The sequence below is a fragment of the Phyllostomus discolor genome, chromosome 14 (genome assembly GCF_004126475.2).
Source record: "Phyllostomus discolor isolate MPI-MPIP mPhyDis1 chromosome 14, mPhyDis1.pri.v3, whole genome shotgun sequence".
NCBI lineage: Eukaryota > Metazoa > Chordata > Mammalia > Chiroptera > Phyllostomidae > Phyllostomus > Phyllostomus discolor.
In genome coordinates this window covers 36590703-36613678 of record NC_040916.2, presented here as the reverse complement: position 1 = coordinate 36613678, position 22976 = coordinate 36590703, and the positions used below count along the sequence as shown (strand labels likewise).

The 22976-nt window shown below is 49.0% G+C and overlaps 1 protein-coding gene across 2 annotated transcripts; it reads left to right on the top strand.

Moving 5' to 3' along the window:
- The first annotated feature begins 252 nt into the window (after positions 1–252).
- On the top strand, positions 253–22664 carry SLC16A4 (solute carrier family 16 member 4). Of its 2 annotated transcripts, XM_028503153.2 has the most exons (8): positions 253–408; positions 6771–6903; positions 7658–7801; positions 7962–8123; positions 9395–9910; positions 11716–11927; positions 13366–13459; positions 21911–22440. In XM_028503153.2, exons 1-8 carry the CDS (start codon positions 322–324, stop codon positions 22033–22035), a joined length of 1473 nt encoding a protein of 490 aa, XP_028358954.1. In that variant the 5' UTR covers positions 253–321; the 3' UTR covers positions 22036–22440. The 2 variants fall into 2 exon arrangements, with proteins under 2 accessions (XP_028358954.1, XP_035870929.1); XM_036015036.1 differs by lacking the exon at positions 13366–13459 and having other exon boundaries at positions 21911–22664.
- The last annotated feature ends 312 nt before the right edge of the window (positions 22665–22976 follow it).

The following is a 22976-nucleotide window of genomic DNA, read 5'->3' as shown; positions in this document are numbered from 1 at the left end:
TGCCTTGAGGGAACTGTCAAGCTGCGTGAACTTGCCAGCTGATGCCAGACCTCAGACCGGCAGAGCAGTCCCCACGGGTGGTCCAAAGTCCTGCATGCATTTGCCAGGTCGAGATTAGAGAGTCAATGAACAACTTTTAGAACAAGAGGAAACCATCTATTTTTAAAGGGGGTAGGCTAATAAAAAAAATTACGGTACAAGTGGCTTCATACCACCGAGGAAAATAAAGTTTAAACGTTTCGATCCGTTTCTTGCCAACTGGAACAGCCACATCTTGGGTTCGTTGCAGAGGTTGCCTGCACTTGACACAGACGCAGCGCCATGCCAAAGAGGGCGGGGAAGGGCTCCCCCTACCCCAGGGCCCTGGACGGAGGCTGGGGATGGATGGTCGTGCTCCACTTCTTCCTGGTAAGAATGCGCGTTCCCTCTCCTACGGCCGGAAAGACTGTGCTCTGGGGGAAGGCTCCGAGCTGCCTCACAAGATCGCTCTGAACTCCTTAGCATTTGAACAGAAAGGGGGCAGAGCAAGGCCAGAAACTGCGGATGGTCGCTCAAGTGAGCGGCCCTCCGGGAGTCCAGGAGGCTGAAGCCGTCCACCTTGACCGCAAGCGGAAGCATCCCCCCCACCTGGGGTCCTCCTCCCCTCCACTCTTCACCAATAGCTCTGCCCTGGCTGCACGGCACTCAGGTTTGGGGACCATGACACATCGAACCTCCCCAGAAGCAGCACTGGGAAGTGCGAGACAGTGTTTTTGGGGTGGGGTCGCCAGGGCAGCCCAGCGTGGGCGGATGGCTGGCAGCTACCCCCTTCCCTCAGCAGGGAGGGCCGGTCCCCTCCCTGCCCTGTTTGTGGCCCGCCTCCCACCCCCTCTCCACCGGCCTCTGTGAATGCCGGGACTGGGCTCCGCGTGTGTTCCCGATATGTCTGCAAAGGGCGAGGATGCAGATTCTGAAACGGCAGCCTAGTTTTTCTCCTTCATTCGCAAGCAGCTGGACTGGGCACCAGTTTTTTTTAATGAGCCTCTCGCCCTCGTCCTCCCAGAAGCTCTCAGGGTTAGAGTGGCAATCTGATGGCTCAGCGTTGACCGCCATCCTCGAGTGTCCCTGTGTCCCATCCCAGCTTGGCCCCAAACAGCCCTGCTGCGTGGCACTGAGCCCGTAGTCCCTCTTGCATCCCCAAATCACACAGAGACCCTTCCCATCCTGATCGCTCCCTCCCCAGCCCGGCCCCCACCCTGCGGTAGCTCACGGGGAGGGGAGCGCAGGCCCTGGCGACCATGAATGTCCCGTAGCCCACAGTGTGGACGGCACAGGACGGCGGGGAAACACGTCTCCGCCCTGGTGCCGGGGAAGGGAATGTAAGTCCCGGGCGGAGGTTACATAATGCAAACTCCTAACCGAATGAACGTTGGTGGAACGTTAGCCTCGTGAGCAAAGCATGTGGAACCTCCGTTTCTGTAGTGAGAAGCAAAGGGCGCCCTGGGTCGGAGCCCTCCCTGCGCGGGGCCAGCTCCCGAGGCGCAGGCTCTGCAGAGCGGGCACCGTGGGTGAGGCTCTCCTACCTTCCTCCCCAGTAACCACCCGGCTTTTCCTGCGCTATCCTCTGGGGGCAGGGAGTTCCTGAACCGATTTAGTTGCAGGGAAGAAAAGTAGCTTCATAAAGAGATGAATAAAGCCTGTCCCATTGGGGGGCGGGGTGTCATGCTGCTTATAAAAGCATAAAGAACAAACGAGGTCCTCAAAGAGTTTGCAGTAAACCCCGGCGGATCGCCTGCGGTGGCGGTGTGGACGCTCGGGTGACTCTGCGTCGCAAGCATCCTTCTCTGCAATCGATGAGCTCCCGAAAATCAGGTGAAAGGTCCTATGGGGGCTCCCCGCATGTTAAAAAAGGACTGGCTCTAAGTCGCCACACTTTTTATATTGGCATGACCGTTGTCAGTGTGGCCCGTCTCACGGGACTGGATGTTGCGTGAGGCAGGGACCGTGTCTACTCGCCGCTGTAGGTTCGGTGCTGTAAGCCCAGGCCCTGGTAAATAGCCTGGAGCCCAGCAGGCACTGTTGGTGGGGGCATGGGTGGACGGGTGGACAGACTCACAAACAAACAAGGAGGAAGGCGGTAAATGCTGGCATCGGAGAGAGGGCAGGGCACTCGTACGACACGTTAAGAACCTGGGTTTTCATTTTGAGGAGCTAATAAAATGAAGCAGGAGCGTGATGGGGTCAGACTTGCTTCCCCAGGAAGACAGCTCTGGCGGCAGGGGCCGACAATGGATTGCTGGGGGCCAGGCCCGGAGGCAAGGAGGTCCAGGGAGGGATGGTGCAATAACCCAGGTGAACTGCGGCCCTAAATTGCGGAAGCAGCCGTGAGCACGGACAGAATACAGATCTGAGCAATACTGAGGTGGTCGATTCACAGGACTCGGAGAGTAACTGGAGTTCGGGGAGAGAGGGAGCCCCGGGCTGCCGGCTCAGGCAGCTCAGGGGATGATGGGTGCCCTTTGCTGGGCTGGAGGACACAGGCCGAAGGGGGGATCAGCAGACAGCTTGATTTTGGACAGTCTGGGGGACGTGCGGCATAACCACTGGGTGCAGACAGCCTGTGCGTGTGGGGCATGGATCCGCACCCCAAAATTGTGAGTCATCGGCATCCCTGGGGGGTTGAACCATGGGGCGGGGTGTAGGTCAAATCGCCAGGGAGAGGGGGAACAGCAACTAAGGGCAATTCCCCCTGGGGAAATCGATGTCTAGGGGATGGGTGGAGTCACCTGCAGAGGAAACCCGGAGGCAGTCAGAAGTCAGCGAGATCCAGGAGTGCGGTGTCACAGAAGCCGAGGCAGCTCTTCATGTCCCAGAGAGAATGAGGAGCAGATGCTGCTGAGAAGTCGCATGGCATAGAAAGGACATGAGCTACAGGGAAGTCTCTGATTACCTGGGGGAGGGCCAGTGCAGAGGGGCGCTGGGATGGGGCGAGGTGGAGACCACCTAACTACTACTCTTGAGTTTGTCTGGGAAGGTCAGGGGGAGCTAAGTGACCTAGCAAGGGACCCAGGGTTCTGGAAATTTGCTGTTAAACCACTTCTGACAAAGCCTGATGCTCTGTATTCAAAAGCGGCCCCTGTGGCCAGCCCAGCCCCAAGGCAATGTGCTAATTAAGTGATCTGGGTGAGGAAGTTCTTGTGGGGTGGGGTGGGGTAGGTGGGGTGGGGTGGGGTGGAGGAAATGACTGGGCTGGGTCAGCCACAGGACAGCTCCTAGGAGCTTTGGTGTTGGGGCAAGCCCTCTGACGATGTCGGATGTGGGCCCTGGGAAAGGGCTGAACCCCAGCCACGCTGGTCCAAAGCGTGGGGTGAACACAGATACATCTAGTCTGCTTGAATAAGGGGAAACCCTTGGGGACATTTTTTTAAAAAGCTATGATTTCCCAATCCTTTTTTTTTTTTTTTTTTTTTAGAGCAGGAAGGGAGATAGAGAGAGAGAGAAACATCAATGTGCAGTTGCTGGGGGCCGTGGCCTGCAACCCAGGCATGTGCCCTGACTGGGGATCGAACCTGCGATGCTTTGGTTTGCAGCCCGCGCTCAATCCACTGAGCTACGCCAGCCAGGCCAAGATTTTTTAAAAATATCTTTGACTGGAACAGAAACAAAATTGGAAGGTCACGAGTTACGGGAGGGAGGCAGGGTAGATGCCGAGGCGGACCTCGGCTTTCTTGGCGTCCGCAGTGGGAGGTGCAGACTCGGTTACTAGAGACAAGTCGTGTCCACTCACTGCGGCTGTGCCCAGGCTGCAGAGACGGGGCAGAGAGGCCAGGTTCGGAGCTGGGGGGCCCAGGGGCTAGCCGAATTCAGGGTGTGGAGACCAGCCCCCTTCAGATGCCTCCCAGAGCCCACGGTCCACAGGAAAAGAGGAAGGACATTTCCCGGAGTGGCGCCCTGTTTTAGCGTTCCAGGCTGATGACAGGCGCGGTCACCACTCCGTGTGCTCGGAGCTGGCAGAAACCAGTCCGGGGCCTTCGAGGTTCTGGTGGGTCCTCCAGCCCCCGTGCCCGAGAGAAGCACCTTTGGGAACCCTCGGACTGCGAGCCCTCCGACTGAGGGCCTGGTGGAACACTGTTCACGCTGAATGTGTAGCCCCGGTGTCCACAGCATCGTTCACTCCGCGTCATGCAACGCTGGTAGCTTCTACCAACATCGGAATGGGGGGAAATGTTCTGAGGGACCGCCTCCTCACCACCCCCAGCCTCTGCAGCCTCGGAGCACCCTCTGGTCCTTGGTCCCTGACTGCAGATGAGAGGCAACCCTAGTGTGAAGTAAGAGTCCGGCTGGAGATGGAGGGGAAGGTCCTGGTTCCCGAGCAGGGAGGGGTCGAGGGGTCGAGGGATGAGGAGGCTGAGAGGAGTCGGGCTCTGACTTGGCCGGGTGGGTGGGAAAGTGGGCCTGGCTAAGGGCGAGGTTTTCATCTGAGAGGAGTCGCCCTGAGTTGGGAGACATGGTAAACGGTTCTATAAAGGAGTCTGAAACTCCTGGGAAAGGACTCTGGTTGCACAGGATGATACAATAGTCGTGAATAGTTTGACTATTAAGTGCTACTTGATGGTCCCAAATTATGACGGTTTGAGCTACTGATTTTTCCACCCTTTGATGGCGAAGAAGCAGTAATAAATTACAAGATAAGTCAATGCTTTGTTGCAAAATAGTCTTTGTGTTAGATGGTTTTGCTCAGCTATAGGTGTTCTGACATACCTGTAAGGTAGGCTAAGCTATGATGGTCAGTAGGTTAGGTGTCTTCGATACATCTTCAGGTAAGGGTATTTTCAATGTATAGTGGGTTCGTCAGGGTTTAACCCCAGAATAATGTATTAAGTGCTTCATGGGAACTTTCTCAATCTTCACAATCCAGGGTTAGCTGGTCCTGTGAGCTAGCTGACCTTTACTTCACCTCCGCCTTACAAAAGAGGAAGCTTCATTTCTGGTAAAGAGTTTGCCTAAGGTCACACCACTCACAGGAAGCGGAGCCAGGAGCCAGGCCAAGGAGGCTGGCTCTGCAGAACACCCACTTCTGCACCTCCGCCCGTGGGTGGCAGTGGAAACCGGGAGCGTGAGTGACTGCCTACAGGGCGCACATAGATCGAGGGAGATGAAGACAGAAACCAATGGCGGACTTTTCAGTAGCTGGACAGAGAAAGGGAAATCAGTCACAGAGCACTCAGAGTCTGTGATTCCTTTTAAAAAAAATTTAATGTTGCCCCTGGCTGGCGTAGCTCAGTGGATTGAGCATGGGCTGCGAACCAAAGTGTCGCAGGTTCGATTCCCAGCCAGGGTACATACCTGGGTTGCAGGCCATGACCCCCAGCAACCGCACATTGATGTTTCTCTCCCTCTCTCTCTCCCTCCCTTCCCTCTCTAAAAAAATAAATAAATAAAATCTTTAAAAAAAATTTAATGTTATTGCCCTGGCTGGCATAGCTCAGTGGATTGAGCGCAGGCTGGGAACCAAAGTGTCCCAGGTTCTATTCCCAGCCAGGGTACATTCCTAGGTTGCAGGCCATAACCCCCAGCAACCGCACATTGATGTCTGTCTGTCTGTCTGTCTGTCTCTCTCTCTCCCTCCCTAAAAATAAATAAATAAAATCTTTTAAAAAATTTAATGTTATTTATTTTTAGAGAGGGGAAGGAAGGGAGAGAGGGAGAGAAACATCAATGTGATATATCAATCAGTTGCCTCTTGCATGTCCCCACTCGGGGAATCAAACTGGTGACCTTTTGTTTCTCAAGTGGGCACTTAACCGGCTGAGCCACACCCGCTAGGGCAAGGTCTGTGATTCTTCAGTAACGCGTGGCCAGGAGGAGAGCAGAGACAGTCGCTTTGAAAAACCAAGGCCAAAGAAATGGGAAGCTAAGAAGTCCCTGGGGACAGAGTGACTGTGGAGTCTGAGTAGGTGGCTTTCCTTCCAGTTCCTCCCTCCTGAGCCCTGCTCTTCACTGCCCCAGGCTGTCCGAGTTCCAAGAAACAAATGCTAGCACCGACAAACAAACAAACAGCACACACACACAAGAAAACAAAAACAAAACAAAAATCCTGACTTCCAAGGAGTGCTCCTCCTAGTGGTGGGGGGAGGTGGTGCAAGTGAGGAGGGTTAGTTGGGGCAGAAGAAAAGGACGGGCACATGACCCAACCAGGTGACCTCGTTTACTCTTGTTCCCCTGGCACAAATTAACAGCGGGCCTGTAGGCTCTCCAAAGTGTTTTCAATTTGGATAAATGACAAAGTTACCCTATTTATATGTGATGTGAGGGGCCGGGCACTCAGCTCAAGAGCTGAGTTAAAGCAAAGCTAACCTAAGAACTGATAGGGACAATTCATCTTTTGGTCCAGCGTGCTTCTCTCCCAAAGGTAAGGGGGCTGGGTTCTGTTCCATGTCACTGTAACGGGACAGCAGGGTAGCGGCTGGTCTGGAGTCACTCTCTCCAGGTTCTAACCTCAGCTCCAGCACCTCCGTTTTCAGCAACTTTGAAGCTCTCTAAACCTCAATTTCCTGATCTCTGCCACGACAGAGACACCCCTATTCCACAGCCTTGTAAGGACTGAATGAGACACTTCCTTGTCAAGTGCTCAGAGAAACCCTTAGGGGATGACCACCCGGCAAAATATTGAATGTACGGGGAATTGCCCAGCGACCTGTAGGTGCCGGGGGAATCAGAACCTCGAGTGGTTGTAACCTCCTCTGTAAGGGCTCGCTCACCACCTGACTGGGCCTCTGGTCTGCTTTTAGGTAAACGTGTTTGTGGTGGGGATGACCAAGACTTTTGCAATTTTCTTTGTGGTGTTTCAAGAAGAATTCGAAAGCAGCGCGGAGCAAACTGCGTGGATCGGCTCCGTCATGGCATCGCTGACTTTTTCCGGAGGTAGGAGCCAGCGGTAAGCTCGCTGTCCCAGGAGCGGGGTCACAGAGGGCAGGCAACTCCAACACTCGTCCGACCTTCGAGACCGAGGCATTGCTGACTCAGGCTCATTTGTTGATGTGGAAAGCTGAGCAAAGTCCCAACTTGCAGTGTGTGGCCTCCACTTGACTTGGCAAAGTTGGAAAAACTCGAGCTCCAGCAAAGAAAGTTAAAGAATCCAACTAGTTAATTCCATCGCTGAATGGTTCACGCCTTGTTCCTTTCCACAGGGCCTTAACCAGGGCTCAGTCCGCCAGCCTCCCGCTGGGCAGTCAGGTCCTGGAGTCCTGGCCTGATCGCCTCAGCCTACTCAGAACAAATGGACAGCCACCTCCTGTTCCTTTAGTTTTGTGTGCAGCTGCCGTGTGGTGGAGATTAAGGAGCAAAGCTCCTTCTAGCCATAGGTCACCAGATGCAATCTCCTTTTGTGGAAGTTTTAAAAGCAATGTGTTTTCAGTAACCTTCTCTTCTGAACCTGCATATTTACAGTCCTTTCCTTAAAACAAACAAACAAACAAACACCCTCTTTTTCCTAAAACAAAATAATGTGGGACTGGCAATGGTAAGAAACCCAACACAGAGACCCTTCTGAAGGACACGGCGTACTCCCAGGTAGCGTCCTCCCGTTTACCTGCGGCCGCCCCCCTCAGCTGCACGTCGGTGGTGAGAAAGGCCACAGCACTCTCTCCTAGTACTGGCTTCTCTTTCTTTTCCCGAGGTCCCCTGGCTTCCATTATCGGGGAGAGATACGGAGAGAAAACCACCTCCCTTCTTGGAGCTTTTCTTGTGTCCGGTGGATATGTGATCAGCAGCTGGGCTACGGGCATCCCCTTCCTTTTGTTCACTATGGGACTTCTACCCGGTGAGTCCACTGCGAAAAGCTCTGACGAGGGGACTAGAAACCTTTCACGGTCCCTGGGTTCAAAGGGCCTATCTTATTATCTCGGGTCCGGGAGAATATCTGGTCCGGCACCACAGCCCTTCATTTGATTCCAACCTATTGTGTGTGTGTTTTTTTTTAGGTTTGGGTTCCGCTCTCTTGTACCAATCAGCTCTGCTGATGATTACCAAATACTTCAAAAAACGATTAGCACTTTCGACAGCCATTGCCCGTTCAGGGATGGGGCTGGCATTTCTCTTGGCACCTTTTGCAAAAGCCATGATAGATTTGTATGGCTGGACAGGTGAGTCATTCTAGGTTTCTGACCTATGAACTCTGCACCATTTCCTGTTCAGCTTTCTCTCTCTGATGGCTGGAAGTGAAGATGTTTGGAGCCAGAGTGGGAATAATTTCTAAAGGAAACGTGCTCCTCCTCCTTGGAGAAAACACAGGAGGGATCTTGGACTACTACCTACAGGCTCAGCCAGTGGCAACTCCAAGTTCAGCCGGAGGGGCCCTGAGGTCCCTGAAACCCCCTGCGGGGACAGCGATACTCCCGGGGAAACGAGGACACCCCTTTCCCCCTCCCTTCCACTCTTTTTTTCAAAATTTCCCTCTAAGAAAAAAAGCTGCATTAAAAAAAAAATGCCTTCTCCATCACCCTTATTAAAGCAGAACCAAAAAAGAAAGAATTGGGTAAAAAGAGGATTATGTTCCTTAATACTTAGTCTTTTATATACTGTCAACTATAAATTTTCACAAGTGGATGCAAATCATTCCCTCCACAGTCTTCTCTGTGCCTTAGATAACTGGACTGAGTAATCTCACATTACTGGAAAAATACGATATGCGCATGTGTATGGATACGCCCGTTTCTAGATAAGCATATACCCCAGAGCCGTTCTGTTGAGTCTGCCCTTTTCCAAGTAAGAAGCCACCAGCAGTGTCGTGGTGAACAGGACCCGCTGGCAAAGCCGTGACGGGAGAGCGGAACCGCAGCCGCGCCTGTCTCTGGAAGCACCGCACATGAGTCCCAGCGCTGGGCAGGCCACGCTGAAATCAGGCGCCTGCTGGCCTCAGAGGCGACACTGGCGTCTGTCTTCTTTCAAGGAAATTAAGAATGTCACGAGATGAAAGGCTGTCCCCTCTTGCACAGCAGTTTCCCAATGATTCAAGCCCTGTGTTTATTACGCCCAAGTTTACACCCACCTCAGAATATTTAAAATCCCCATTTAAGACACAGCGTAATTGTCTGACATTTGAAATCTCTCCCCTCACCCCAAGAAAACCCTTGTTCTTTTTCCCTTTAGCACAAGTGGCACTGCCTCCTTCCACACCACACACTGGGGCCGCTTTCTGGTACCGTAGCTACAAAGGACACCGTTTTCACAAGGACATATTACGGCCAACAATTAAGTCATCACATTTAAATACTTCCAGTTAAAATCAGGGGACAAAGCAGTATCTTAAGGAATCATTGCACTATGAGCATTCAGTGGCGGGCTCTTCTGAGCCTAAGAACTCAGCATTATGAAATGAGAGGTAATTTCTCACTTCTCAATTTCTCTCTTTAAGGTACCCTTGTATTATTTGGAGCCATCATGCTGAACATGGTGCCTTCTAGTATGCTCTTGAGACCCATCCACGTCACCAGCGAGAACAATTCTGACATGACGGATAAAGGAGGCAGTTTGTCTGCAGGTGGCCTGGAGGCAGCGTGCAGGCCAGACGCGCCCCGCTGCAGTGCAACGCCGGCGTCTCCCGCCGGGGACAGGGCTCTGCAGAAGGCTGGACCAGCCGGTGCAAATGCAATAGGCTCACAGGATCAAAACGAAGAGGTCAGCAACGGGCTGAACAGGAACAGGCTGTTCCTGGTAACGAAGGAAGAACATTTCGAGCCAAAGGGTATTTTGTGGAGCTGTAAACAACTCTGTGACATGTCTCTTTTCAAGAAGCCTTTCTTCTGCATATTCACGTGGTCTCTTCTCTTCAGTAACTTGGCATACATGGTGTCCGCCTTCCACCTGGTAGCCAGAGCCAAAACACTGGGAATCGACGTCATGGACGCCTCCTACCTGGTCGCTGCTGCAGGTAAGAGCCTGCTGCAGCCTCACACTCAGCCAAGGAGAGAGGTCCTAGTAGTTTCTCACAGGTGCCCATCTGACCCGGTAGACATGGTTAGTTGGAAAATACTGTAATTTTTAAAAGATTTTATTTATTTTGAGAGAGGGAAAGGGAAGGAGAAAGGGAGAGACACATTCGTGTGTGGTTGCCACACACGTACCCCCTACTGGGGACCTGGCTTACAACCCAGGCACGTGCCCTGACTGGGAATTGAACCAGCGACCCTTTGGTTCACGGGCCAGCACTCAATCCACTGAGTCACGCCAGCCAGCCAGGTTGGAAGATACAGCATTTTTAAAAGCTAGTGCTTAGTGGCAACTGCCACCCAAGGAAGCAAAAGAAATTCTAGGTGGAGAGCTTAGCACCGTGGTTGAAAGGTTTGGTTCCGTGGCTAGACTTCCTGGGTTCAACTTTTTGTTCGGTACTCCTGAGCTACGCTACCTTAGGCAAGTCACATGCTCTCTCTGTGCCTCAACTTCCTCATCTGTAACACAGGGATAATAGTATGCACCCTGATAAGGCCATTAGGATTAAACAAGGAACATGTTTGAGGTTTAGCGTAGTGCCTGGCCCATCATTGTGAGCATTCAACAATATTCTACTAACATCTGTAGCTACTTTTCCCCTTGCACTCACAGTAAGACATAATTATGCTTGATGAGGCTAGTCACTAAGGGACCAGCTGATATTTAAAATAAATTAGACTGTAAGTTAAAGAGTAAAAACAGTCAAGCATAAAAATGTATGGGAACAGGATGCTCGATCCAGTACAGGCTCTCGCACCTGCCGAGAGAGGAAGTCTAAAAACGTGAGCAGGGGCGAAAGGGAACCCGCTCTGGTGTCACCTGGAAACTCTCGGCAGCTCAGCGCTGACTCTTGCTCACTTCTTGCCAGACCATGTACCAAGTCCTCAGGGGCTGACCGCACTTCCCTTCCAACTGCAGAGGTGTCTGCTTTGGACGGAGTGTGCGCATGCACACCACAGAGAAAACACAGAGCTAAACTGGCTCTTTCACTGAACTGCCAGACTGTGTCAGTTTAGATCAGAGTAGGGCTATCCAACCGAACAAAAGAACGTAACATGCAGACCAAGTATGTATCCGAGGAACAGAAATGGTGGTGTTCTGTATTTTATTTCCTTTTGCACGTGCGTGTGGGTGTGTGTAGTTTATGTCTGAACTGTAGGAAGGATCTGAAATATAAAACTGCAGCTCACGCTCATCATCTCTTGGTGTTTAACCACATTAGCTTTTAACAGTGTAAGGGATTAAGAATGCTTTATTATCGTGAAATTGAGCAAAAATGGGGTTCTTACATTTTATTCGTTACATCACAGCCCCAGTGTTCAAAATGTAATCTTCCATTTCCAGATTTCCTACACATTTTCAAACCAAGCATAATAAATTTTGGAGAAGGACTTATCAAAACCTCAAATACTCAAATATAAGAAAAGAGTCCTGACATTTTTTTTTTAAACATCAGCCTTTATTATTTATACTCCAGTCGTCACCCACCCCACGACCCGCTGACTTCCCGACACGGGCCTGTAACCAGAGATTCCAGCTTGGTGGGGTGAACTCTTTGCTATTTGATGTATTTGGAATACGTAAGTAAATGATATGATCTACAGAGAGACAAAGGCGAGCATTTTTTTCCTCCTGTGTCCTAGCCTCAAGATGACCTAGGGAAACATGGCTTAGGTATTCGCATTTTTCAAAGGGGCTAGGGACATGGAACTGGGATTTCATAAGACCTTTTCAAAACTGTTGCAGGCATCACGGAGGCAGTCAGTCAGATTCTCTCTGGATGGGTTGCTGATCAAAACTGGACCAAAAGGTATCATTACCACAAGCTGTACCTGGCCCTCTGCGGCATTGCCAACCTGCTCGCGCCTTTGGCCACCACATTCCCACTACTCATGACCTACACCGTCGTCTTTGCCATTTTCTGTGGTGGTTACCTGGCACTGATACTACCCGTACTGGTGAGTAGACATGCTCGTCACCACTGTCAACCCATTTAGCAGAAGCAAGGGGTAATACAATGCTCTGCCCCAAAGAGAAGACATACTTTGCAGTAATTACATAATTTTTTTTAAAAAGGTTTTATTTATTTTTAGAGAGGGAAGGGAGGGAGAGAGAGAGAATCAGAGAGAGAGAAACATCAATGTGCAGTTGCTGGGGGTTATAGCCTGCAACCCAAGCATGTACCCTGGCTGGGAATCGAACCTGCGACACTTTGGTTGGCAGCCCACGCTCAATCCAGAGCTACGCCAGCCAGGAATAATTACATAATTAAAAGCCGTCATGCCCAGGGCCTCAGAACCCCTGCAGCTGTACCCTGGCCCAGTCATTCGACTAATCTTGGGGGCTGGGACGTGGAGAGGGCTGCCCACACAAAACAGGAGAGAAAAGGGAAAAATATGGGGTCCGCAGGATTCCACTTTGCTTACCCGTTTCCCAGGTCGGGCTTCTCCTCACCTCTCCCCTTGAGCTCTAGCCACTTCCCTGGCTCCTCCTCCTCCTTTTTTTTTTTTAAATTTTTACAAAGATTTTATTTATTTATTTTTTTAGAGAGGGAAGGGAGGGAGAAAGAAAGAGAGAAAAACATCAATGTGCGGTTGCTGGGGGTCATGGCCTGCAACCCAGGCATGTGCCCTGACTGGGAATCAAACCTGTGACACTTTGCCTGGCTCCTCCTAAGACACGGCATCTAAGTGTTCCTGACGGAAGGCCCTTCCTGCCCAGTGTGGCTCCTCTTGTTGAGAGAAGCTCTGTGCATTTCAATGGGGACTTTTTTTTAACTCTTCCTTATTTTTACCCCCAAATGTCTTAAGTCCTGGACACAAAGGGAACTGAAGTACAAACTTCTGGATTCTTCTTAGAACCAGGCCCCCAGTGTGCGGAGCGCAGTCCCTACAGAAGTTCTGGCCTCACGCCAGCCCAGCGTTAGCTGAGTGCTGCAGGACGTCCCGCAAGGCTCAGGCAGAACCCAGCCTTCTAAAGCTGCCATCAGCTCCTCCTAGTACAGGATCTTACAAACCCACGGCTGGAACTGAGCCTCAGGAGGGCTCGAAAATACCATTGTCAGCTAGACTACGAATTCCATTTCCTAAAAGAGAAGAGCAGTAAGGTTGGAGGAAGGGGGGGGGGAGTACTCCTGAACCACCTAAAAGACTAAAAAGAGAACCACAGAACCAAAGTTCCTTTGTAATGCAGGGAAAACACCGCCTGCCTAGCGATATCGCTGGTCCCCCTCAGCCTCAGCTCCCTCCCTGTATCAGGGCACGGGCCACCCCAGTCACCTCAGGAGTCCATGGGTCACAGCCTGAGATGACATAAGCAGGACCTGTCCCTTGGTAGGCACAGGCGTCCACAGAGCTCCCCCTCAATGTGGCTGACACTGAATTCTATCCCCTACAGGTTGATTTGTCTGGGAACTCAGTATGTTACAAGGTGCTGGGCCTTTCCGCCTTCTTTACTGGGATAGCTATTCTTTCCGGACCACCCATGGCAGGTAACAGCTCAGCCACAGTCTGAGCTAATGACAGACAATGCTGACCCATGATCAATAGTAACGTGTAATGACAACATCAGCTTAGAAGCGAATGCCGCCTGTGCTATTCCCGTCCCACCCCGGCACTCCATCACCAGCCCGGGAGACAGGTGTGCACCGAACAGGTTCTTGGATCCCCGTGGGCACGTCAGAGTAGGGCTTGTGTGTATGTCTGCTGGTGGGGGAAGACAACCCAGTTTTATCAGACTTTCAAAAACCTATGATGCCCCCCAGAAAAAGAACCACTCCCATTTTTACCTACACAGGAGTCTCTTTTAGAGCCTGAAACTGTGGGCCCGACCCTCTGCTCTGCAGCTGTGTCCAGGGCTTCTCGACACCTCTTCTTCTGGAAGAGTGCCGGAGGCCCGAGTCTCAGGGGGAGGGTGTGCGGGCCCGCAGGTAACGCTGCGCACAAGCCGGGGGCGTTCAGGTGTCGGTTTCCACTCACTTCTTCCTAACTGGACGAGTAACCCAAGACTGCTGAAGGCTGACTGCTCACGCAGAAATACTTCTGGGGAACAGACTTACGCTTTCGTGTCTTCCAAACTACAGTTCTCAATGTACCTGAACGTGCAAGTCGCTGCAACAGCGTTTCCAATCACCCATAGAATGGAATGCAGCCTAAACTTAACTGCTGCCTCCTTCAGTCGTAAAGTGAGACAGAAAAAGGATCTGATCTTGCCCACTGTATCATTTTTTAAAAACTAAGTTATACAGTATTAGGTGTGCACTTCTATAAACTTAAGACTTAGAAAAGGCAAATATCTAAAGAAATGTATAAAAATCTAGTAACAAAGACTAGTGGAAGGAAAAGGAAAAAATGCAGGTTTTTAATTTTTTTTTTGTTTTAGGTCAGGTGTACCTAATCTTTTTTTAAGATTTATTTATTTATTTATTTATTTATTTATTTATTTTTTAGAGAGGGAAGGGGGGGGGGAGAAAGAGAGAGAGAGAAACATCAGTGTGCCGTTGCTGGGGGCCGTGGCCTGCAACCCACGCATGTGCCCTGACTGGGAATCGAACCTGCGATGCTTTGGTTTGCAGCCTGCACTCAATCCACTGAGCTACGCCAGCCAGGGCGGTTAGGTGTGCCTAATCTAAAGGCAAAACTTACTCAAGTATACAACCGAATCCTCATTTGCACGGCTGTCTAACGCAGCCCGCACTGCATGCCCGGAGAGCAGGCTAGGATTGCAAGTCGAGGCAGAATCGGCACACGGGGCCTGGTGAAAGCAGACCAAACACCAGAACTACCTCACGGCTAGTGCCCAGCTCAGCGAGATGCAGAAAACAGCCCAGTTACAGTTTTGTCTTGTTTTGTTTTCTTCACTCTGTTCCTTCACTGGCCGTCCAGTGATGCCCTGGGACTTCGCAGCCTATTAGACCAGAAGTGCAGGGAGGTGACCGCCACCATTGCACGGAGCATCTCGGTCAGACCATGAGATAAAGGCAGGTAAAGCTACGGCAGGTTTAGAGATTCCACGTCCTGTGCCTTTCTGTGCACTCCTTGAAATGGGCTGTTCTGAGCCCCACACGGGAGAAGACACGGCTGGTTCTGTGAGAACCGCGGCCCGAAAGGCAAAAGCTATACGTGTGTGTGGGTCTTGAAATCCATGTTGGATCAAAAGACCAAGACCCGTGATCTTTTATTTATTTTTTTTAATGAAAAAGGATAGACTACAACAGCAGATTAGAAAACAGAATGCATCGCTTTATTATAAAGCTTTTATTTTACACATACACCTGTGTATCTTAAGTATATGTGATGTAAAGGATACTTCTTACTGTTAGTGAGTCAAAAAAAAATTTACAAACCTTTTACTACCCAAAGCCCACAACACCCGAGCAGTGTATGTGAGAGAAAGGAAGCTCACGGTAGAATCTTTACACCTGTTAATTCTGAGAATATTCATTAGGCAACTATAACTTTTTTAAGTCCTTTTAAAAAGTCAAAAGGAAACACTAAAGCTGCTGCTGAAAGCTTACCCACAGATTTTTTAGTCTCACGCTGCTCCCCGTGTCTCCAACAGGATGACGGTAATTAGTGCACGCGGGCAGGCTCCCTGCTCCACGGCGAGCGTGCTCGCCCTGACGCGGGCCCTGTGTGGACGGACGGGGAGCTGCAGCGGGTCCTCTGTGCCCGCAACTCCTGCCTCTGGGAGGTGACAGGGGACGCTACGAAGGCCACTAGATTTGTTCCTAAATTCTGACTCCAGCAGCAACTACCCAAGAAACACCCGAGATACTGCTTTACAGACTCACTCGGCCTCCACAGGACCGGGCAGCCCCGTTCCCGTCCTTAGCCTGAAATCGACCAGCAGGCTGCCACTGGTTATAAAACAGTGAGTTCTCAACCAAACTTAGATCTCCAGAACGGTACGGGATTCTCACTCTCGAACTTACCTGTCAGATCTTTCACTAGCAAACTGCAAAAGCTGGAGCTCCTAGAAAAGATCACAGGCATTTTACACTAGGAATGTAGCACACAGTGTGTGCAACCTTCCAGTGATCCTCAGCCAGAACACTAGTCAATAATGGGAGAGCGTCAGTTACCTGAATAGTATTTTTCTCCTTCCTGTATGGAAACGAGAAAGAAAAACAAGTTAGTCCTATACAGCAAATTTTAATAGAACACGGAAAGGAAAAAAACATGGAAAACCCATAGGAATCATAACGGTTTCTTGAAAATATACTTTTCTCTTTTAAAAAAATGTATGAATATATAGGCAAGACATCTATACACCTTTTAAAACCATATTTATGACAGTACAGTAGGCAACAAAATTCTTTATCCAGTCTTTGCTGGAGCTCTCTGACAGGGACTAAAATGGGTGTAAGTTTAAAATGACACCCCAATAACAAACACCTCCCCCACAAGCCACGCCCTGCCCACCGCACCCCAACGCCCGCCCCTCCCGTTCCCCTCACATACTCGGTGACCAATTCCAGTGCAGAACGTGGCCTGCTTCAGACGGGTGAGTTTTGGGGTTGTTCTGGGGTCCCCCGCACAGGCGACCAGGAGACCTAAAGTGTAGGCTGGACGTCACCCCTTAGCCACGCCCAGCCGCTGTTGTTTTTGCTGGGAGCTGGCACCCAGATGGAAGCCTCGAAAGGCTGTGGGAAAATTAAGAAGCACTGCTATTTTAAAACATTATTTCATTTCTAGTAGATCCTGTTAACAAAAGTAAGCCTGCAGAAAGCTGTGATAGCGCCTCCGGCAAAAAAAGCAAGTGTATCATCGTATTCTCCAACACAGGAAGGAGTCAGGTGTAAGCCAGTTATGTGAAATTCCTAATCCTCCATCCAAAGGCATTTGGCACGTGAGCTCAAAATGCTAGAAAGGCTCAGTTTCATGTAAAAAAAAAAAAAACCAAGGGCCCCTACGAGCTGCCCGTAAACTAAAGCTCAACGCAGTCCGCTCTCCTCCCCACGTCCCCACCCCCAACGGATGGATGCACATAACATGCTAATATACTTCTGAAAACTCCCTTAAAATACCACAAGCAACTTCTTTGGAAACTCAGTTTCCACTCAGTAACTACCAAGGAACTCACTGGCCCAGCTCTCTGCCGGCTGCTGCGCGGGACAGGGAGCAGACAAAGGCTCTTCTCCGACTGTTCCCCCACAGTTTACTGAGCGGGGGGCGCCCCGCCCCGCCACGCCCGCCCACGGGACTTAACCCCAGAACAGCGGCCTCAGCTCCGGCACCGGGTCCTAACAGAACACGCGTTCTCCCTCCACTTCCCTGACAGGAAATTTAGGGAAGCCACTGGAACCCACGTCTCCATTTTCTTACCCTTAAGTGAGGACTTTCTGAGCTGTCCTACTGAAAGAACGACCTTAAATCCCATTAAAGCTTCACGCAATCCAGCGCAGGTTCTTCACAACAGTGATTTTTTCAACAAACTCAAGGAAAGCCATTTCTAAGGCAAAATAATTATGTCCGCTGCACACCAGCCTAAGTTCAAGCCAACTAGTCCCTAAAGGAGAAGCACGTCGCTCTCTCGCTCCTGTTCGCTGACCTCACACCTTCCCAAAACACCACGGAGTGAAACTGGTGGTTTTGTACCAGCGCATCGCCTGTGGTTTGTAAGAGAGGACAGTGGCTAGATGGAAATGCATCCCACCAAGCTCGCCTCTGTGCCACTAACAGAGGGGTTCTCCTCATGGGAGGACAGGTCCGTTCCCATCTCTCTCCCACCCACACTTCGGGTCCCACATTAAACACTCTGCCCAGCCCCCACTCCCCTGTGCCCCACCACGCCCCCCGCATCTGTCAGTCATCTCTGCCTGCCAGTGGGGAATTGCTCTACAGCCTGGAACTGTGTTTGGAAGACAGACAGACAAAACAACGTGACCTTTTGGTCTGCTATAAATCCCTTGGGAGGTTAGGAGTAAGCGAGAAAGCAGGGCAGAAGTCTCTGTCTCCTAAGTCCTGAGGGATACATCAGACTCTGAGCAGGCAAAGGAAAATCATGCAAATGATTTCTTTATCCAGTGATTTTTCCCATAAACCACAATGCCCCATTAAATTTTATTTCGATCCAGTTTTTCTAGGATTGATGAATCCCTACAAAAACATCACAAAATAAATTCCAAATAGCTCCTTAGTGAGGTTTAAAAAAAGAAGGGGGTTATTCCTTCTCTTGCAAATGTATTCCTTTGCAAGGCCAAGGAAACAAGCTTCAAAATCCTAACACAGACCACAGTCTTTTAAATAAAATCCACAGCTCGGAGCCAGGACCTACCTTACTACAAGTCTCTATCATGGGCCTTTGGAGAGTTCCAGTCTTAAAAGCACCAAGGGTTAGACCACATTTCCCAAGATTACTGAAAATACCTGTCCGTACTTTCCCATCATGGCGCATATGGGAAATATTTGCACAGCACACCCGAAGTGAAACAACGAGGCTGCTAAGAGCCAGCCAGCCAGCAGCTCCAGTGACCCCAGGGATGGGATAAGATCACTCACTGTCTTGTACACCTTGGAAGTCTGCCCCTGGGCTGCAACCCAACAGCCCCAAGTTCTGGTTCAACGCCGGCTAGTCACTCACAGAATTCTCAACCACTGATTTGAACTAGCATCAAGGAACTTTGGAATTAAGAGCTGTGGGGTATGTGTCAAGTTTTCATAAGATGACCAACAGTAAACTTGAAAGTAGTAATTCTAATAAAAAGGATTCATAACTGAGTTCAATCAAGCCCTGAGATATCACAGGTATGAATATTTAGACGGGATGTTAAAACTCATCTTTAAACATGTATGGCTTAACCTGTAAAATGATGTTAGTTTATTTTTAAAAGATTCTTAAAATTTATTTTTAGACAGAGGGGAAGAGAAGGAGAGAAACATCAATGTGTGGTTGCCTCTTGTGCAGCCCCCACTGGGGACCCACCCCACAACGCAGGCATGTGCCCTGACTGGGAACCGAACCAGCGACCCTTTGGTTCACAGGTCGGCGCTCAATCCATTGAGCCACACCAGCCAGGGCTAGTTTCATAATGTTGACATTTTATAAAATGAATTTAGAATCCTATATACATATCAAACGACAGATTTTTCTAATCCCTTTTGTGTTGGCTAGAAGAAAGCTGGTTTGCAAAACTATTGAAGGAAGTGGAACCTTATCTTAGTTGTTTTAAATTGTCACAGGAAACACTATTAGACATTCTGCCCTGAACATGGGTTACAGCTACAGACATAAGGAAGTCGTGTGGAGAACAAGTTTTTGTGCGTAAGAATCACTGGGCACCATGCACCTCAGGCGAACCCGATGCAGGTGATGCAGGTGGCACGGGGACACTGAGGAAATGCCCCAGGGGACTGCCGCTTAGCAGGCCGGTTGCCGGTATCCCCTCGTGCGGGCTGCACACAGAAACACTGGTGTGGAGTGGACACCTCCCTGAATTGCGCTGCCACCTCATCACTACCGTCTCTGCCCCGCACAAGGCTATGCTATGACCACAAGGGAACCCAGTCTCCTGAACGTCAATGTATGTGTGTGTTTCCTTTTGAAACAGCACCCAGTAGCTTCTAAACTACCAGCAATAATTTCTTTTAAAAATATGTACTTGGAAGCATTCAACTGTTTAGGGTTGAAAGTGCATTTGTGTACAGCTTTTTTCTACTGTTACCAAAAAAGTGCAAAGCTCTGACAAAATCAGGCCAAATACACAGTGTTCTTCTGCTGTTCTGTGGTGGAGACAGGCTAATTATTCCAGCCAAACAGAGCAGATATTTCGATATTCACAAAGTTCTGAATTTCACTTACCCAGGAGCCACTTAAGTCTAAGCCTGATTATGACAGCTAATACTTTTACAAGGCAATTAATTAATAACACAGTCCTGCACCCTACACCTTCCCTCAGATTTGGTGTTACAGACTCCTGAAACTAAATGCTCAACTGTACATTATAGTCCCACTGAGTGGCAGCTGGGTCTTACAGACAGGATAAAAATGTATACTAGTATCTCAATTATCAAGTACAAGAAACCGATCTAAAGTTATTTCATTATTTTATGTGGAAATGCATGGACACAATTCTAAAATATGCTAAGTGATATTTTAATCTTTAATGTCTCTAAAGCAACATTCTGACTTTAAGTGTACGTATATAGGTGAAATGAAAGGCTTATAAGCAGTTTTCTCTTAAATTGTTTTGGGCTCTCTGGGATTTCTTAACAGCAACAACCAGCGGTTTGCACTATTTTTAGCTGTGCTCTCCCGACCTTTTAGCAGCAGTAGTTACCTCCACATCCAAGCATTTCTAGTCTTTTCCCACAGTTATTCTCTCCAATACTGCTGGTCTCATAACCCACAGGTTATGTATATACTGGTAAATCTGCTGTGTTAGTGGGACTAAGGCAAGAATGACAAGGGACAAAAGGGGTGCTGATGCTTTCCACATTCCCATCTTTCTAGAAATTTCTAAAGGAGCTGGGAGATTGGTCACCTATTTCTCAGTGCATAAAGGTCCATCACAACACACTACAAGCACCTGTCCTAGTCATTTTCACTCCAGTCTTTTGCTTAACCCCAAGAAACGTCTGAGGTCATTGATAAACATGGAGCCAGTAAATAAAAAGCAACCAAAAGTTAGCTAATTTAAGAGGCTCTAAAACATTCATTCATTACATTAAGAGCAGGAAACATCAAGCTAATGAAACAGCTACAAAACATTTCCAAGCCTGCATCAGAGCCAAATAAGAACGAAGAAGACAGAGAGACATACACAATCAGACCAAAGAAAGGTCCATGGTCTACACATCCCGTGAGAAATCACGTTCCAAGTACAAACGAAAATCAAAAGACACAACGTAAGCTCCACGAGGCCAGACATCTCCACCTATTCTGTTCACAGGTACACCCACCTGCAGCACCCGGAACTGTGCGAGCACACAGCACCAACATTTTTTCAATCAATGATCAGAATAACAGCTTTAACTTTTCTAAGGACTTTCTGGATTTCAAATACAAAAGCCACGATACAAGTTTGCATCTACAAACATAACAGGCATACAGTCTCTAGAAAAGGAGCTGTCAGGCGTGGCCAGTAGCACCCCCGCAGAAGTCCTGAGGCATTTTTAGGGAGTCGATAAGGTCAAAAATATTTTCATAACAATAATGAGATGTTATTTGCCTCTTTCACAGGGTTGACTTTTGCACAAGTGTTTAAATACTGGTACCTCGCACAAATATTCTTTGCCACTACACACAGTGTTTTAAAAAAAGTGTTACACTTCAGTTCTAGTATGTGCCGTTAGCCAAGTGATTTTGAGGACCCCTCCCCACTCTTGCTTTGAAAGAGCATTTTGGGGTGAATTAGTCATCGTGAAACCCAACCAAGCAGCCAGTTCCTTTTCATCTGCTCTTGCGGTGTCCTGAACTTCCCTTCCCGGCCCTTATCGCGGGGCACTGCCTGTGACTAACACCCAACCCCACGGAACTAGGCGGTCTGTGAGGGCAGGGGCCACGGCTGCTCTGGCTGCTGACCGTACCCTCAGCCCCCAGGGGACACAGTCAAGATGCAAACATTCTTCAGTGAAGGAAGAAGACCATCAGTTCTCTTTCTTCCTTTGGAAAACCTTAGGCATTCACAGTTATTTTCTTTGTAAGAATAGTGGCCTTCTAGTAAGAGTCATCATAAAACGAAGTGGTATGTGTCCCTAATTTTCTCCAACTTCCACTCTAAGATCAGAGATGAGTTCTGGGTCCACAATGACTTTTTCTCCACGGGTTGAGCCCCTGCCTCCATGGGCAGAAAACAAGACAGGTAGGGAGCGACACTAACTTTCTAATGGGCCGCGATGCAGCCTGGTAAGCACAGCAGACCCCTTTCCTCCAGGACAGCTCGTGGCTGAGGGGGACCAGTGAGGTCTGCCTGGCTGACGGAACCATTTCTCCCTTCCAGGCTGGTTGTACGATTACACCCACACCTACTCCGGCTCTTTCTATCTCTCCGGCGTGTGCTACCTCCTCGCCTCGGCCTCCCTGTTCTTTGTGCCCCTGGCTGAGCGCCAGAGGAGCAGAGCCTAGGCAGAAGGAGAGGACTGCCATCAAGCGTGGGCTTGGCAAGAGAAAAGCCAAAGGAGCGCGCCACCGGAAACAGAAGAAAGCCTGCAGGAATAAGCCGCTGGAAGCAAAAGCTCAGAAGAAAAGTGTCCTCACGTGTAAAATAAGAAGGCAAGCCAAATATGGATAGTTTTTAAGGTTCCCTTTTCCTTTAGCATTCTGTAGAATGTCTAATTGGTAGTAAGAGAGAAGTAATAGCAACTTAAAGTATGCCAGCTGTTAGTATTTAATAGGTCACAATTTTAATCAGTTAAAGCAGCTGCCTTAGGTATTAAATGAAAATCAGAATGTTCTACAATAATAAATTAACCAAATTCTCAGTTGTGCTGTAGTAATTCAGTCAATAAAATATGTGAAGACAAAAAAAAACCATTTTTCTTAATTTAAAGAAGTATTAAATACAGCCAATGGTTGACTAGAACTCTGATCTGAATATTAAAACCTTGTTTAGTAACTGTAATGTTACACATCCCCCCAAAATTTATCTTTGCTTATTCATTAAAGATATTCTTTGTTTTCTCTGCATTATTTTTCTTTTTAAATTTTCTGTAATGAACGTACATTGCTATATAAAAAATAAATAAGAATTGCTCAAAAATACCTTTTATTTCAAGATCATTCAAATAGTATTCCTACCCATCAATGTTACTTTTTCACTACATCAAATTACCTAAAATAACCAAGCTGAATGTCTAGATGTGTCTTTAGAACAACAAGTTTTATGAAAGTTGAATAAGTGACTTTTTTTAAAAAAAGACTTATATTTTTAAAGATTTAATTATTTATTTTTAGAGAGGGAAGGGAGGGAGAAAGAGAGAGAGAAACATCAATGTGCGGTTGCTGGGGGCCGTGGCCTGCAACCCAGGCATGTGCCCTGGCTGGGAATCGAACTTGCGATACTTTGG

What these genes read in the sequence shown, in the direction of transcription:
- SLC16A4 (XM_036015036.1), top strand. Translation starts at nt 322, where the DNA reads ATGCCAAAGAGGGCGGGGAAGGGCTCCCCCTACCCCAGGGCCCTGGAC. An exon ending in CACTATGGGACTTCTACCCG is followed by an intron (nt 7,802 to 7,961) that starts GTGAGTCCACTG and finishes GTTTTTTTTTAG; the next exon opens with GTTTGGGTTCCGCTCTCTTG. An exon ending in AGATTTGTATGGCTGGACAG is followed by an intron (nt 8,124 to 9,394) that starts GTGAGTCATTCT and finishes TCTCTCTTTAAG; the next exon opens with GTACCCTTGTATTATTTGGA.